A 17,311-nucleotide genomic window follows, 5' to 3' on the forward strand; every position below is an offset into this window, starting at 1 on the left:
CAAGTGCAGTCCCAGAGGAATGGGAAGCAATGTTGAAACAGAATGGGAATAATTAAAGATTTGTGATGTTCCTTTGTGTTTCTTTCATGGAGTCATAAAATCTTGGCTTTTTTTAGGTTGAAAGGGACATTAAAGCTCATCCAGATCCACCTTCCCCCGTCCCAGGCTGCTCCAAGCCCAGTGTCCAGCCTGGCCTGGGACAATCCCAGAGATCCAGGGGCTGCCAGGGCTGCTCTGGGCACCCTGTGCCAGGGCCTGCCCGGTATGATAAATATAATAAATATAAAAAAATATAAAAAATAATAAATATAATAAATATAAAAACATAATAAATATAATAAATATAATAAATATAATAAATATAATAAATATAATAAATATAATAAATTTAAAATTTTAAAAATATAAAAATATAATATGGATAATATGGATAATATGGATAATATGGATAATACAGATAATATAGATAATATAGATAATATAAATAATATAGATAATATAGATAATGTAGATAATATAGATAATATAGACAAAATAGACAATGTAGATATATAGATAATAAATATTCTCTATCATATATATTATAGATATAGATATAGATATAGATATAGATATAGATATAGATATAGATATAGATATAGATATAGATATAGATATGGATATAGATATAGATATAGATATGGATATAGATATAGATATAGATATAGATATAAAATTTATAACTGTTAAGTCAGCAGCTGAATGGTTTTTCCACAAGAAAATATAATTCCACTGCCTGATTTCAAGCAGAAATCACCTTTGTTGGAATTACCCTCCAGAGAAACGTAAGGATGGCTCTGGGTCTCTATAGAATTCGATTTGATGTAATGCAAAGCTCGGGGAATCCCTGCTCCGGGCTCTGCCCTCGCCCCAAAATTCCTGCCTGAGAAAGAAAGGGAAAGCACAGATCAGAGAGAAACCCGCTGAGAAAAGCCCCAAACCCAGGCCTGGGCTCAGTTTGGTTCTGAGAGCTGAGAGATGAGAATTGGGATCAGCTCCAGCCTTGTTTTCTGGGATCTTCCTGGAAATCTCCAGTTTTTCCTTCCCCCAGCGGCTCCTCTCCCCTCCAACAAACAGAAATGGAATTTTTGGCTTCATTTTGGCCAAGGAACCAAAGGTTTCCATGTCAGAATTGTGGGCATCACCCCGTGCTTTGAGGGAAATGAGGTTTAGGGATGGTTCCTGCCAGCTGTGGGATGTTGTTTCTCCTGGAATTTAAAATCAGATGGAATTTCCTCAGGAACAGGCTCCAAACCCTTTGGGAATGTCACGGAGTCGCTCGTGACATCCTTGGTGGGAAGGGTTTGGTTCTTTGTAGGGCAGCCCTGTTGGAATTAGCAATCATTTCATGTCTCTAATTAAGCAATAATCACAGAAATATATATATCATTTATATATTTATATATAAATTCAAGCTGCAGGGTGATTAAATCCCACTCAGGCTGAAGGTCAGCTGCAGACAGACATCGCTGCTCCATTAAAAAAAAAGGGAAAATATCTCATGGAATGGGATTTCTGGATGCAGTAAATAAAAGGGATTTGATCCTATTTGCCACTCGCTGGACTTGTGGAATATTGAATCATTTATTTGCCTCTGGATCATTTTTTTTGGAAGATCCAAGGTCAGATTTATCATTAGAGGAGAATCAGTGACAGAAACTGTTTCTGATTTGGGCTGGGAACCGATTGCTCCATAAAATAGGGGAAAAAAAGGTCAGGAGAAACTTTCCTGATGTTTTAGTGGCTGTTGGTTCTGATTCCTCACGGAATTCCCTGAAATTCCCAATCCCAAACCTCTGCTTTTGCTGCTGTTTCATCAGGGGGTGACTGAATGGTGTTTCTGGAGCTTTCTTGGGGTGCTGGAACCTCTAAAATCCTGGATCAGTCACCTGCATCTCTTTTTTTTTTTTTTTTTCCCAGTTGCCAGGAGAATTCCTGAGATTTCCCCACGATCCCTGCTGGATCCTGGCACCCAGCTCGGCATCCCCAAATTCTGAGGTTGTTCTTTGCAGCCTCCAAAGCTCCAATCCCCTCCCCAGGGGAAGGGATTCATCCTGGGAAAGGGGTGAAGCCACTGGGTCAGGGTTGGGATTCCCTAAAAATCCCACAGGGTGCATTTGGGGCAGGGAATTTCTCCCACTGAGCTGGGAGGAGCAGATATCAGGGAGAAATTCTGCCCTGGGAGGCCCCAGCCCAGAGAAATTGTGGATTCCCAGAGGAATTTTGGATTCCCCATCCCTGGAATTGTCCAAGGCAGGGTTGGATGGGGCTTGGAGCAGCCTGGGGTGGGGGAAGGTGGAATTGGGGGATTTTTGAGGTCCCTTCCAACCCAAACCATTCCATGATTTCATGGTTCTGTGAATAAACACGGAGGAACGTGGCAGCTCAGCCCACAAATCCAGAATTATTCCCATTCCCTGCCCACAGAACTGGGATTTTAAGGTCCTTTCCCAACCCAACCCATTCCAGGGTTTTATGGCTCCCTGTGGGTCCATCAGCCCTGTGGGGTTTGTTTTAAATTCCCACAGAATTAAGAGGAATAAAAACCTTCAGGAAGCACCAGCAGGGCTGGATGATAACATCTGCATTGTCTCACCCTCCTCAGGAGACTGAAAATGGAAAAACAGTTTGTAAAAATCCACTCAGTTAACCCATCTCTAGATAATAAAAATAAAAATACGATGCAAAAGCCCTGGAAATTTGGGGATCCTATGAGCTCACCCTCCCCAAAGCCGTGGGTGAGGAGGGAGGGGGTGCCAGCTGTGCCCGTGGTTTCGGGGCACTTTCGGGGAGCTCTTTCTCTCTCACTTTCAGTTTTCAGCCTTGACAGAATTTCTCAGCTCTGGGTGATTTTGCTGCTCCTCTGTCACCTCCTGGCCGTGGGTGCTGTGCAGGGATGGGCAAAAGCAGCAATTTTGTCCTTGCTGGGTCTGGATTTGACCCTTCACCTCACACCAGGTGAAGGAAGAAATCTGATCTGGGATGAGCAGCAGCTGATCTGGAAGATTTATTTTTTTTTAGCATTTCTTTGATGTGCCATAATTCCCCAAGTTCTATTAATGATGGAACTCTCCAAGCTGTGCTGGGCCAGCAGCTGGGGAAGCCCAGTGAGACAGAATGAAAATTTAACAGGGTAGAAATCTATTTAGATTTAAGTGAAATGTGCCACTTTAAGCTTGCTAAATATGCTGTTTAGTCTGGTGACTGCAGGCCTAGCAAAACTACCCCGGCTAAAAAGAAAAAATACAAATTTCCACACTAAAGGATAATAAAAACCCCTCAAACCTTAAAACAGACAGAGCAAAGTGCCCCAGGAGTTCTTTCTGTGCTTTCTAACAAAAACTGAGTACAGGTGTAACTAGCTGTAAGTGTAATGTGAAATCAGCAGAATGAATATGCATTAACCTATTGTGAAATTCTAGACATATGAAAATTAGTAAAAATAGTAAAAAAAGATCAAATTCTCAGGGGTGCTCATGGCCATTAAAAAGCAGTAAGTCCTGACACGAGTCCAGTGCTGTGAACAAACAGAACCATTCCCTACAAATCATTATTAGAATTGCAGAGTTTTATTTTTCATCCACGTTTCAGCAGCAGAGGCAGAGTTGGGGAGCTCTGGGGGTACAGAATTCCCTGGGTTCCTGCCCCGGGGACGTGGCTTTGGCAGGAGAGACCCCCAGGAATGCTGTGCCCAGGATCTCCCTGGGCCGAATTTTGTGGTTTGGCTGTGCCTTGGTGAGGAGGAAAAGGGAATTGCCTTTTGAAAATGTTGTTTAAAGCCTCTTTTTGGTTGTGGAGGAGAAAAAAAAGAAAGGATGGATGGATGGATGATGGATGGATGGATGGATGATGGATGGATGGATGATGGATGGATGGATGGATGGATGGATGATGGATGGATGGATGGATGGATGGATGGATGGATGGATGGATGATGGATGGATGATGGATGGATGGATGATGGATGGATGGATGATGGATGGATGATGGATGGATGGATGATGGATGGATGGATGGATGGATGGATGGATGGATGGATGGATGATGGATGGATGATGGATGGATGGATGATGGATGGATGGATGGATGATGGATGGATGATGGATGGATGGATGGATGGATGGATGGATGGATGGATGGATGGATGGATGATGGATGATGGATGATGGATGGATGGATGGATGGGTGGATGGATGGATGATGGATGATGGATGATGGATGGATGGATGGATGGGTGGATGGGTGGATGGGTGGATGGGTGGATGGATGGATGGGTGGATAGGTGGATGGGTGGATGGGTTTGATCCCATTTGAACTGGAAAACTCCCCGTGCTGTGGGCACACAGATGTCCCTGCTCAGGCCTGGAGCAGCAGAGGAGGAAGAGAACCCCGCACTCGAGGCTTTCCTTTGCTTTATGGGAAGAGGGAAGAGAAACTGGCTGGGGACAGGCGTGGGACGTGCGGGGAAGCGGGAGGGACGTCACCTCCCCGGCCTGGAGGGAGGCTTTGCTATGGAAAGGGAAAATTTGGGAGCTGTGCACCCTCCCCGGCAGGGTGTGAGGCAGCAGGGGTGGCCTGGAGGGGCTGGGGACAGGGGGACACGAAGGGAGCGTCCCCCCACCCCATAGTGTCCCACGGGAGCCTGCCCTCGTTATCACAGGTTCATTAGTGCTCCTCATTAGTGCTTCTCGTGTGGAGGGTGAGGAGGAAGAGGAAAAGCCATGTGTGGGGCTTAGATGGGATCATGGAATGGGTTGGGAGGGACACTGAAATCATCTCGTTGCACCCGTGCCATGGCAGGGACGCCTTCCTCTGTCCCCAGCCCTGTCCAGCCTGGATTTGGGCACCTCCAGGGATGGAACAGCCACAGAATCACAGAATAATCACAGAATAATCACAGAATAATCACAGAATAATCACAGAATAATCACAGAATAATCACAGAATGATGAGGTTGGAAGAGACCTCTAAGATCATCAAGTCCAACCCATGCTCCAACACCTCAACTAGACCATAGTACCAAGTGCCAAGTCCAGTCTTTTTTTAAACACATCCATAGATGGTGATTCCAACACCTCCCTAGGAAGACAATTCCAGTATTTTATTATTCTTTCAGAGAAAATTTTTTTCCTAATATCCAACCTGAACCTTCCCTGACGTAGCTGAGGCTGTGTCCTCTGGTTCTGTCCGTGCTGCAGGTGGGAGAAGTCGACCCCACCTGCCTAAACCTCCCTTGAGGAGCTGTGGAGAGCAATGAGGTCACCCCTGAGCCTCCTTTTCTCCAGGCTGAACAACCCCAACTCCCTCAAACGTTCCTCGTAGGGCTTGTGTTCCCTTCTTCTCCCTGCTCCCACCCTGTGAAAAATGTGGATTTTATGATTGGCTTTTCGCAAATATTACAATGAATATTATATGTGTAATGGTAGAAAGTTGTGCTGTATGAATTCTCTTACGTAGCGCGCTAAATGTAGTTTTAGGTTCCAACATAATGTTAAAATAGAGACTATGGATGTGGGGGGAGTTGTTTTATTTTTAGGATGAGATACTCACTTCGAGGAACACCTGAATCTTCCAAAGGAGAGGAATTTATGGCTTCTTATCAGAAGAAAAAATTTCTTCAGGCCTTGCTCAGACTCAAAGAGGCCGTGGGGATTAAAGGAAACAGTTGAGATACAACAGACAGAGTTTCTTGTTTTAAATAGAATGTATGCATAACCATGAAGGATTTATGAATATGCAACAAGTGTATTGTTTTAAGGTTATTCCTTTGTTCACAAGGGATGCTTTTCCTGGCTTAGTGTCCGAGAGCACCCTGATATCCATAATTCTTTGCTTTTTATTGTCTTGTAATTGTCCTAACTCTAAACTTTATTACTCTAATTGTATTATTATTTTTATAACCATTTTATTATTATTAAACTTTTAAAATTTTAAAATCCAAGTGATTAAAATCTTAAAAACCAAGTTTTTCACACACCCCATGGTGCTGCCTCTGTGGCCGGGGAGATGCTGCTCAGCACCCCCAGGAACTGCTGGGGAGGAAGAGCCTAAAAAAGGGCAGAAAATCCCAAAAAGGAGGACCCAAACCACAGGGCTTGATTTTTTCTTTTTTTTTTTTTTTTTTTTTTGTATTTTTTCCCCTTAAAACTGAGAGCAAACTTCGTGTATTTGGGGGTTTTTGTGCTTTACATGCAGGAGGGGGCAGCTCCTCCCTGAGAGCCAGAGCTGCTTCCCATGGAGGCAGAGCTTTTGGGGTCAGACACTGCAAATTTGGGGGTTTTGAGGGAAAATTTTACCTTTAGAGGGAGCATTGAAATCCAGCAGCTCTCCCCATGTGCAGGCAGCCACCCAAGAGCTGCAGGGAAGCCAACACCCCAATATTTCTTTATATTTCTGCATGGATTTAAAAATAAGGATGAAAAGAGTTTACTTTTTTTTTTTTTCCTGGGCTGCAGGTGAGGGCTCCTAATCCATCCAATTGCTAAATTATTATTAAATTAATCCATCCCTGCTCCCTAAATTAAACCAACTCCCATCCCAACCCCCAAACCCCTCCAAGGGCTTCTTCCAACCCTGCCCTTTCTGCAAAAAAAAGTCATTTTCTAAAAGAAAGAAGTGCTTTAATAAAAGCTATTCCTGGCAGGGGATGAAATTTTAATGCAGCTGAGGCCTTTTGCAAACACCCTGAATAAGTCATCAGGCAGAGCCTTGGCTGGGATGGATTTGCCCCAAAGGAAATGAGAATTAAAAGGTAAAAAGCTGCTGGGAGCACCAGGCTGGCACTTAGGAAGGGCTGGCTGGGTCCTTCCAGCTGTAAATCCAATAAATAAGGGATGGAGACAAATTTATTTTGTCCCAGTGTCCCCTCTCCTACAGGCAGAGTGAGGAATTCCAGATTTAATCTATTTAATTTGCTGCCCATTTTTAAACATAAATTATTCTTTTTATATCTAAAATTTTATTGAAGTGGTCAGCCCAGACAATAAAATATAAAAAACCCACCTGGGGTGTGTGTCTGCTGCTTCCAGCCATCACAAATTCAGGGCTCAGTGTTACAGAAGAATCCATGTGAAACAGAATTAGGAACTTACAAATAAATAACTCTACAAAATCCCTCTCTTCTCTCAGTTTCATGTCATCAGAAAGGCAAAAAAAAAAAAAAAAAAAAAAAAGGGTTTTTTTACACATTTAGTTGGGGGATCCACCAGCAAATCCACCCCTTTGGCAACAAACAGACGTGTCATAGGAAACAATGGTGGTAATTTTTATTTTACAGCTTTATACAGAAAACTTCCAACTCTCTGCACCCCAGCGAGTGTTAATAGCACACCTAAAAATGAATGTCAGGTAGCCAACATTCCCCAAAATGCTGAGAACTGAGGAAAATGTACAGATTACTGAAAGCTACGACGTCACTACGAGGCAGGCATGGATTTTTTTGTTGACTTGTATAGCACCGTCAAGAACAGGTTCTTTATTTCAAAACTACAGTGAGGAATAAAAAAGTAGTCAATGGTAAAATATCATCCAACCCAAAAAAAGTCTCTAAAAAACGACCAAAAATAAAGTTAAGCTACCCTCTCTTCTCGCCCATGATTTATAATGTTATAAGTACTGTACAATTCTCTTTGTTTCTGTAATAATAATAATAATATTATTATTATTGAAATGCCTGATATTTAGTGGCACAAGTAAAAAAAAAAATTAAAATAAATTAAGAAGCAGAGGCCAATCACCAGACAGAAAGCTTGGGACATGGTCAATGAGCAACAGTGGGACTCTGGAATTCCCTGGAGAGGACAGAGGCAGGAGGGATTCACTTGGCTGGCATCTTCTCCGCCAGGTGCTTCTGCTGGCTCTCGGCGTGCCTGGGGACAGCAAGGGGCTGTTATTCCCTGTTTCCCAAAAAAAAGCTGGAAAAGCCACCCCCCCCCGCTCCAGCACCCAGCTGGGAATGGTGTTTTCCCAGGGAAAAACCCCACGTTTTTGTGGATCTGCTCCTGGCAGGAGGGTGGGTGAAGCCCTTTGGGTTTGGTTTGGGATTTGGGGGATTTTGGGGATTTTTCCCTCCCTTCCCACAGGGATGGGCAGCACCTTTTTCCCCAGATAACAGAGGGGGTAACCTCAAAACCCCCCAGGTAACACAGCCCCCCAGCATCCCCAAAATTGCTGCTTGAGGACAGGAGGAGGGCCCAGGACGTGTGGTGGCACCGGCCCAGCTCCAGCTCCCAAACTCCCCAAACTTCCCCTCCCCACCTGATATTTCATTTTTTCCCAAGCCCAAATGCTTCAGTTTGGAATCCCAGGCCTGGTGTGCTGACACTGCCCAGGGACTCTCTTCTTTTCCAGCTCCCCCCATCCCCAATCTTTGCATTTCTGAATGAAATATTCAGAATATTTGGGAGCATTTGGTATTCCTGAAGCCCATCCCTGATGATCCCAAACCAAAATCCCTGCTGAGCTTTGCTGCCAGGGGATGGAGCCCCTGAGGGAGCCTGCAAAGCTTTTTGTTTTGTCTTGTATTATTATTATTTAAATTAATGTTATTTTATATTATGCAATAGCTAATATCTAATTACTATTGTATATAATACAACTATATTATATATATTATATATTACATAATATAAACGACATTATATTATATATAATATTGTATATATAATTATATATATTATAATAATATTATGTATAAAATATATACTATTATATATATTATATATTATTATAATACATATTGTATATAATAGCTACATAATATATTATAATTACTATTAAAATATATATAACAGTAATTATAATACATATATAATTACTATTATAGATAATACAACTATATTATATATAACATAATATAAATGACATTATATTATAATATTGTATATATAATTATATATAATATAATGTATAAAATATATACTATTATATATTATATAATATATATTATATATATTATATATTATGCTATAAAATATAATAAAATATATATTATGTTATTACAATATGCAATATTATAGAATATATATTTCTTAAAATTTTTATTATTTTATATGTTACATGATGTTATATATTATTATGTTATAAATATTTCTAACATTTATATGATCTTATATTTATATTTAAATATATATTATAAAAATATTTATAATAATTAAATATTTAATTGATTCCATAGTTTTCACCCTTGTCCAGCCCTTCTGAAGGCAAAGACAGATCACTGCCCAGACTGGCCTTGGACACTTGTAGGGAAAATCTATCCCAGGGAACAATTCCTTCCCAAAATCCCAGCTGGGGGAACTTTAATCCCAAAATCCCGGCTGGGGGAAGCTTTAATCCCAAAATCCCGGCTGGGGGAAGCTTTAATCCCAGAATTCTGCAGGAGGAAAAGCCCCGGGGGTGAAGTGGGAGCAGTGAGGGGGAGCAGCCCCGGGGGCACCTGGTGAGGTCCTCGATGTCCACCAGCATGGCATCCTGCTCCGTGTGCAGCTCGTCCCGCACCAGCAGCAGCTGCACCAGCTCCTCGTTCAGGCCTGCGCCGGAGAGACGGCCCAGCTTGGGATGTGCTGGGGACTGTCCCCCAAAATCCACACCCTGCTGGGGATTGTCCCCAAAATCCACAACCCACCTGGGGATTGTCCCCCAAATCCACACCCACCTGGGGATTGTCCCCAAAATCCACACCCACCTGGGGACTGTCCCCCCAAATCCACACCCTGCTGGGGATTGTCCCCCAAATCCATACCCCCTCTGGGGATTGTCCCCCAAAATCCACACCCGGCTGGGGATTGTCCCGCAAAATCCACACCCAACTGGGGATCTTTCCCCAAAATCCACACCCAGCTGGGGATCTTTCCCCAAAATCCACACCCAGCTGGGGATTGTCGCCAAAATCCACACCCCGCTGGGGATTGTCCCCCAAAATCCACAAATCTCTGCAGCAATGGGGACTCCAGCTGGGCCAGGCTGGACAGCCCTTGCCATGGGGAATATTTCTATTTATCTCTTAATTAAAGGACGCAGAGCCCCCGGTAACGAAGCAACTAGCACTTACTCTCTATCTGTGAGTGCAGGTCATTGACGATCACCTGTAGCTGCCCGATGGTCATGTCCCTCAGGTCCGTGGGTTTTAAACTTCTCTTCATCAGGCATTCGCTTATATGAGGCATATGTGGCAGCTGGAAAGAAATATTCAATATTTTACAGCTTTCTTCCATTATTTTGCCATTTCCTAACAGTATTTTACTGTTTTCCTCCCATTATTTCTTGTTCTGAGCAGTTTGTCCCCTCAGTTTTGCATCTCCCCCTCACAAACGATGACTCCACCAAATGGAGTCCAGCCACCAAGATAAACTGGGCCTAAGGCTCCTGGTGGAGCAGGAGCAGGAATGTCTGATGGAATTGGCTCCCAGCAGAGCAGGAATATCTGATGGAATTGTCTCCTAGTGATGGAGGAGCAGGAATATCTGAGGGAATTGGATCCCAGGTGAGCCGGAATACCTGATGGAATTGTCTCCTAGTGGTGGAGGAGCAGGAATATTTGAAGGAATTGGCTCCCAGTAGAGCAGGAGCAGGAATATCTGATGGAATTGGCTCCCGGTGGAGCAGGAGCAGGAATATTTGATGGAACTGGCTCCAAGTGGAGCAGGAATACCTGATGGAATTGTCTCCTAGTGGCAGAGGAGTAGGAATATTTGATGGAATTGGCTCCCAGTGGAGCAGAAGCAGGAATATCTGATGGAACTGGCTCCTAGTGGAGCAGGAATACCTGATGGAATTGGCTCCTAGTGATGGAGGAGCAGGAATGTCTGAGGGAATTGGCTCTCAGTGGAGCAGGAATACCTGATAGAATTTCCTCCCAGCAGAGCAGGAGCAAGAATATCTGATTGAACTGGCTTCCAGTGGAGCAGGAATATCTGATGGAATTGCTCCCAGTGGAGCAGGAGCAGGAATATTTGATGGAATTGTCTCCTAGTGATGGAGGAGCAGGAATATCTGATGGAATTGGCTCCCAGTGGTGGAGGAGCAGGAATACCTGATGGAACTGGGAGTGAGGGTGGTGGTGACAGCCCTGGACTGGGACAGGAGCGCTCCAGATGGGATGAAGACCCCAGCTCAGAGCATGAGCAGCCTCAAGACAGCACCAACCTCCAGCACCTCATTCCCTGCTGCCCCTTCTCCTTCCAGCCCCTTCTCCAGCCCTCCTGTCCCCATCTCCCACCCCTGTGAGCCACCAGAGCTGTGGGTGCCCAGGGCTCACCCCCAGCCCCACTCACGAGATCTGCTACCGGCGACTTCTTCCTGTTCTGCTTCTCCACCTCCACCTGCATCTTGGCCATGGGCTTTGCCATCGCCAAGGCCATCTTGGCTTCAGCCTGGAGCTTCTTCTGCCTGCTGAGGAAATCCATGTCATCCAGGGACTCCGACTCCTCCTCCGTCGTGTCTCTGTCCGAGTAGGACGAGCTCTGCTTGCTCTGGGGAAGCAAAGAAGCCACAGCAAAGTTTGACCTATTTTTGTGCTTTTTTTTTTTTCTCTACAGAAGCTGTGAAAGGCGTGGATTTATTTTTTATCTTAATCCACGGGATTATCTTCAAGAATCAGAGTGATTCCCAGCTAGGCCTCCTTGGCTTTACAGGGAAAGAGGAGCCCAGCAGATCAGAAGGTGGGGAAAGGTTAAAGCAGAGGTAAAACACTTGGGGCTGTGGTGTTGGATCCAAAAAGGAATGTTGGATCCATGAAGGAAAGAAAAATAATAGGAAAGGAAAGTGGGAAAGTGGGAAAGTGGGAAAGTGGGAAAGTGGGAAAATAGGAAAGGAAAGGAAAGGAAAGGAAAGGAAAGGAAAGGAAAGGAAAGGAAAGGAAAGGAAAGGAAAGGAAAGGAAAGGAAAGGAAAGGAAAGGAAAGGAAAGGAAAGGAAAGGAAAGGAAAGGAAAGGAAAGGAAAGGAAAGGAAAGGAAAGGAAAGGAAAGGAAAGGAAAGGAAAGGAAAGGAAAGGAAAGGAAAGGAAAGGAAAGGAAAGGAAAGGAAAGGAAAGGAAAGGAAAGGAAAGGAAAGGAAAGGAAAGGAAAGGAAAGGAAAGGAAAGTGGGAAAATGGGAAACGAAAATAATGGGAAAGGAAAGGGAAGTGGGAAAATGGGAAAGGAAAATGGGAGAGGAAAGGAAAATGGGAAAGAAAAGAAAAAAGGGAAAAGCCTTCACATGAAGGCATCAACTCCACAGCAGCCAGGGGAGGTTTCATGTCTGTCCCTCAGCCTCTCAGACTTCCCTGAGGGCTGGAAGTGCTGCTCTGGGGCTGCAGTTTGAACAGGACCATTCCCCAGGGACTCCCCGTGGCTGTCCTGCTCCAGGCTGAGGCACCAGACCCACCATGGGTGACAAGGGCGTGTCCAGGCTGGTCTCTGTCTTGCTGTCATCGCCGTCGCTGTCCTTGTCGCTGCCGCTGTCGTTGACAAAGCAGATCTGCAGGTTCATGCCGCTCTGTAACCTGGGGGAGCACAGGGACAGTGACACTGCCACCCCCGGGCTGCGAGTGCCACCAGCCCCGCTCAGCGTGGCACTGGGAGCTCTGTGTCACATAAATTCACGGCTTCTACCACCATCTGCTGATAAACTGCAGAATTACCCCAACATTGCAGCAGTTTTGTTTGGTTTTTTTAATGGTAGTTATTTCAGAATGCCATTATTATTTTTAATTATTCAGATGAAATAAAATCTATAAAATGCAATAAAATATATGGAATGTGCTGCCATAAAACACCCAGAAAAATATTTACAAATAAAGAACAAAAAATAAATAGACAAGTATAAAGATATAAATAGCATATGTAATAATATATATTATAAAATATTTTGTCAGTGGTGGAAATGATTTATTCACTGTTTGTTTCCAAGACACTCCTCTAACGCTGCAGTTTATTCTGGTGTTTTCCAGACCTCCTTGCTCCACTGCTGGATTGGGATTGATTAACCCCACACACATTCCCCTCCCTAGGAATGATTTTCTCTGGAAGCAGGATCAGGGAATCCTGCAGGCTGAGAGAAGGGAAAAGCCCAGGTGAGAGATCCCAATCCATCCCCACCTGCTGCAGATGGAGAACTCCCCAAATCCTGCTATTCCTCATTCCCAGTGTGCTGGGAGCTTGTGTTGCTCCTTAGGAACAGCAAACTCCTATTTTCCATTTATTTCTGTGGGGGTTTTAGTTACCATCACCACAAAATAAATAGGATTAATAATTGTTGGTTAATGAACAAGTGAAGGTGGTGGCTGCCTCTGGATCCCTGGAATTGTTCCAGGCCAGGTTGGACAGGGTTTGGGAAGGTCCCTTCCAACCCCAGCATTCCATGATCCTACTCTGCAATTCCACACAAAAACATGGGAATAACGTCCTGCAAATGTTCCTGCAGGTCCTGGAACAGGGAATACTTTTCCTGGATTATAAATATTAACAAGCACCAAATCCTTCAGGCACAGCTGGCAGTTTCTGGGGGCACAGCTGCCAAACCCTGATGAGCTGCATTAATTAGAGCCCTGCTCTAATTACCAGACAGCAGCTCCTGGTTCAGCTGTAACTACACACAGCAAAGCTGTTTTCCCTTTCAAATGATCTGCAGCTCAATTTAATTCCAGAACTGCACCTCTCCCCTGGAACAGAGCAGGATTCCTCCTGGGTTTCTGCCTCCCTAAGCCTCCTTTCTTCTCCCATTCCATGGCAACAGGTAGAGCTTCACTCCCAGCATGGGAGGTGTTTGAAGCTTCCCCAGTGTTGTGGGTTCCAGCTGAACACAAAAAGGACTTTCTGGAGTGTATTTGATGCAGAAACCTTAAAAATCCAAGGGAGGAATCCATGTGCAGCTCCAGGGATGGAGCCATGTCTGGAGCAGAGCTGGTGGATGTGGAGGGAGGAGGAAGCCACATCAAAGCTTCTTTTGTCCATCCTCTGGTGCTTCCTGAGCATTAATCACTTTTCCAATCATTGGTCACAATTCCAGAATCATGGGGGTTGGAATTCCCAAATGGTTTGGGTTGGAAGGACCTTAAAGCTCCTCCAGTGCCACCCTGCCATGGCAGGGACACCTCCCAGTGCTCCCAGCCCAGTATCCAACTGCCAGGGATCCAGGGGCAGCCACAGCTTCTCCAGACACCCCATTCCAAATCCTAAATGAAACCCTGAAGGAAACCTAACTCAGAAAACTTCACCTCGTTTCCTTTATCCCCTCAACATCCAAACACCTTTTTGTGGCAAGCACATTTCTCTCTCTCTGAGGATTTTTCATAGAGGTGCACAGAGAGAAATGAAAGAGAAAACAATTTCTATTTCTGCTCCTTGTTTTTCCCATGTGGAATGTGTTTGGAGAATTGTTTCCCTGGAGTGAGTGCTGGGTTGGATTCTGGTGAGGATTGTTTGAGCCTGGTGGCCAATCCAACCTACCTGGGGCTGGACTTGAGAGAGGGTCATGAGTTGTGTTAGAGTCAGAGAAAGTAGTATGTAGTTTTAATATCCTCCTTTTATATAGTATGTTGATGTATTTTAGCATAGTTATAATAAAGAAATAATTCATCCTTCTGAATTGAGTCAGACATGGTCATTCCTTCCCACTGGGTTCGCTGCATTTACAAAACCTTTCTACCCAGCGCTAAATGAGAATTTCCCCCTCACTGACAAGTGTTCACACACCACACAGGAACTGCACCTGGATGTTGTTCTGAGCATGGAAAATTCAGGAATACGGTTAAAGGGCAGCGTGAGGGGTGATCCTGGGATGTCCCATGCAGAATCTGCCCCCTCCCAGGCTGCCCCGAGGATCTGGGCTCGGCTTACCGGGAGGACAGGCTGGGCTTGCCGCTCTTGCTGCAGCTCGTGTACAGCCCGGGGCCATCGTCGAAGAAACTGCCCAGAGCCAACTTCTGCCTGATGGACTCACGCTCGTTCTTCTGGGCCTGCGGGGAGGGACAGGGTGAGCTGCTGGGAGGGACACGGGGGGCTGGGGAGGGACATGGGGGGCTGGGGAGGGACACGGGGGGCTGGGGAGGGACACAGGGATGGGGGTCTGGGGAGGGATACAGGGATCGGGGTCTGGAGAGGGACACAGGGATCTGGGGAGGGACACAGGGATCAGGATCTGGGGAGGGACAGGGAGGGTTGAAGCTCTGGGAAGGGACAGGAAAAGATGAAAATATGGGATGGGATGAAGATCTGGGAAGGGACAGGGAGGGATGGAGGTCTGGGAAGGGACAGGGAAGGACGGAGGTCTGGGAAGGGACAGGGAGGGATGAAGTTCTGGGAAGGGACAGCGAGGGATGAGCTCTGGGAAGGGACAAGGAGGGCTGAAGCTCTGGAGATGGACAGAGATCAGACTCTGGGAAGGGACAGGGAGGGATGGAGGTCTGGGAAGGGACACAGGGATCAGACTCTGGGAAGGGACAGGGAGGGATGAGCTCTGGGAAGGGACACAGGGATCAGACTCTGGGAAGGGACAGGGAAGGATGGAGGTCTGGGAAGGGACAGGGAGGGATGAGCTCTGGCCAGGCCAGGGCACAGGAAGGGACTTGTCCCAGCAGCCCCACCACCAAGCTCAGCACATCCAGCACCTCCCAAGCATCCCACACTTGGGTCAGCCACAGAGCACATCCCACTGGGAATGCCCAGCTGCATCTCTCTCCACATGGAACCAGCCTGCTCTGCCCTGGAAAGGACCTTAAAGGTCCTCTGACTGCACCCCAAACTCGCTGATAGATACATCCTGGTATATTCCCCAATATCTGTACATCCACACACAGCCACCTCCATCAGCCTCTTCCTCTTCCCTGAGCAACTTCCAGCCCCACAAAAATCCCTCTCCTGCCAGCGGGCTCAGGGATGGATTTTGAACCATTGTCATCAAATTATTCCTGGGTTTTAAAATGTAATTACATGTTATATATAAATATAAGCCCAAACACAGCTGAAAATCTAAATCTAAATAAATATATGTATGGGAGTTTTGATATAGCAATCAACAAAATTATTTGCAATGAATCCCTGATCAATAACTGTGCAATCAATGTGCAATAAATGCAAATCTCAGCTCCAGATTCAAAATCTCCCCCAGTGTCTGTCACTAATGGGTCACGTGCCAACACTGACAACAAATTCAGGAAGTTATTGATGGAAGGAACACTTGGAGAGCCTCAAACATTTAATTATAAAATAACACTTAATACCCAATCCAGGAAACACAACAAAAAGAAACAGAGCAGGCAAGGCTGGGCTGCTTCCATGGGGTTAATTTATGGAATTGTGCTTCTTATATCCCACCTCAGGAAAAATAAAGCACCTTTTTGTACAAGGAAGTGTGACAAAATGCAAATTATTCACCTAAAATAACAAATTATTTAATTCCAGCTCTAGCGCTGATTATACACATTATTACCCTGCCCATTAAATTGTCGATCCCTCACCAAAATAATTCATTTATAACCTAACTCCTTTTATTTCAAATCCTGAAAATAACAAAAATAACTCCCACAACACCGACTCTTTGGGCTGAGCTCCAGCTTCCTGAAGTTTTACCCAGACCATTGTGTTTTTAGGTTTCAATAATCAATACTTCAATCACATGGAGACAGATTTAGGATTAAAAATAGCCAGCCCTGCTGGGGAGGGCAGAACAGGGAAAAAAAAATAAGAAGAAATTAGTGAAAATAAATTTTTAATGAACTGAAAGCAGAAGGAGGGAGGTTGGTGCCAGCTCCTGGTGCTGCCCATCTCAGGGTGCCCTTGGCTGTGCCACTGCACCAATATTCCAGCAAGTCCTGGAAATTTCCCCTTTCTCAGCTCAGAGGATCCTCTCCCACATCTTCCCATCTAAATTTGATTTTTCCTTGTGCTCCAACCAAAATCCAGCCCCCAGCACATCCCCACCTCCACTCCAGCTGGGTCTTCTCCCTCCTCAGAGCATCCCCACCTCCTCCATGGGCACCAAAACTGCTCCTTTTCCATTAAAATCCAGGCAGAACGGGGCATTTTCCTCCTTTCTGCTGGATCTGTCTCTCCAGATGTGTTTTAATTTTGCTCTTTCCCACTGCTCCCAGGCTGACATCTGTACATTCAATCAACATACAATTTGTTTTCTCCACCAGGTCATTAATGAGGATTCTCAGTGACTCTGCTCCCAGGACTGAGCTGGGAATGTCCCATTTTCCAAGCCAGGCACAGGCTAAAGACCACAAAGAAATCCAGAGTCTTATGTGCTATTATAAAATGGGGAACTGTTAGTAAGAAATAAAATATACC

The 17,311-nt window shown here is 45.0% G+C and overlaps 1 protein-coding gene across 1 annotated transcript in view; it reads right to left on the reverse strand.

Annotated features, from left to right (window-relative positions):
* Positions 1 to 7,284: 7,284 nt before the first annotated feature.
* Positions 7,285 to 17,311, reverse strand: part of SCHIP1 (schwannomin interacting protein 1) — a gene marked incomplete at its 5' end in the record, with an annotated part of 20,669 nt that continues 10,642 nt past the window's right edge. The window contains 6 exon segments of the mRNA NM_001245435.1: positions 7,285 to 7,907; positions 9,476 to 9,569; positions 10,091 to 10,214; positions 11,313 to 11,510; positions 12,405 to 12,522; positions 14,858 to 14,976. Of these exon segments, the coding sequence (NP_001232364.1) occupies positions 7,856 to 7,907; positions 9,476 to 9,569; positions 10,091 to 10,214; positions 11,313 to 11,510; positions 12,405 to 12,522; positions 14,858 to 14,976 (705 nt within the window). The 3' untranslated portion in view covers positions 7,285 to 7,855.

Source organism: Taeniopygia guttata, chromosome 9, assembly GCF_048771995.1.
Source record: "Taeniopygia guttata chromosome 9, bTaeGut7.mat, whole genome shotgun sequence".
In the NCBI taxonomy this organism is placed as follows: Eukaryota; Metazoa; Chordata; class Aves; order Passeriformes; family Estrildidae; genus Taeniopygia; species Taeniopygia guttata.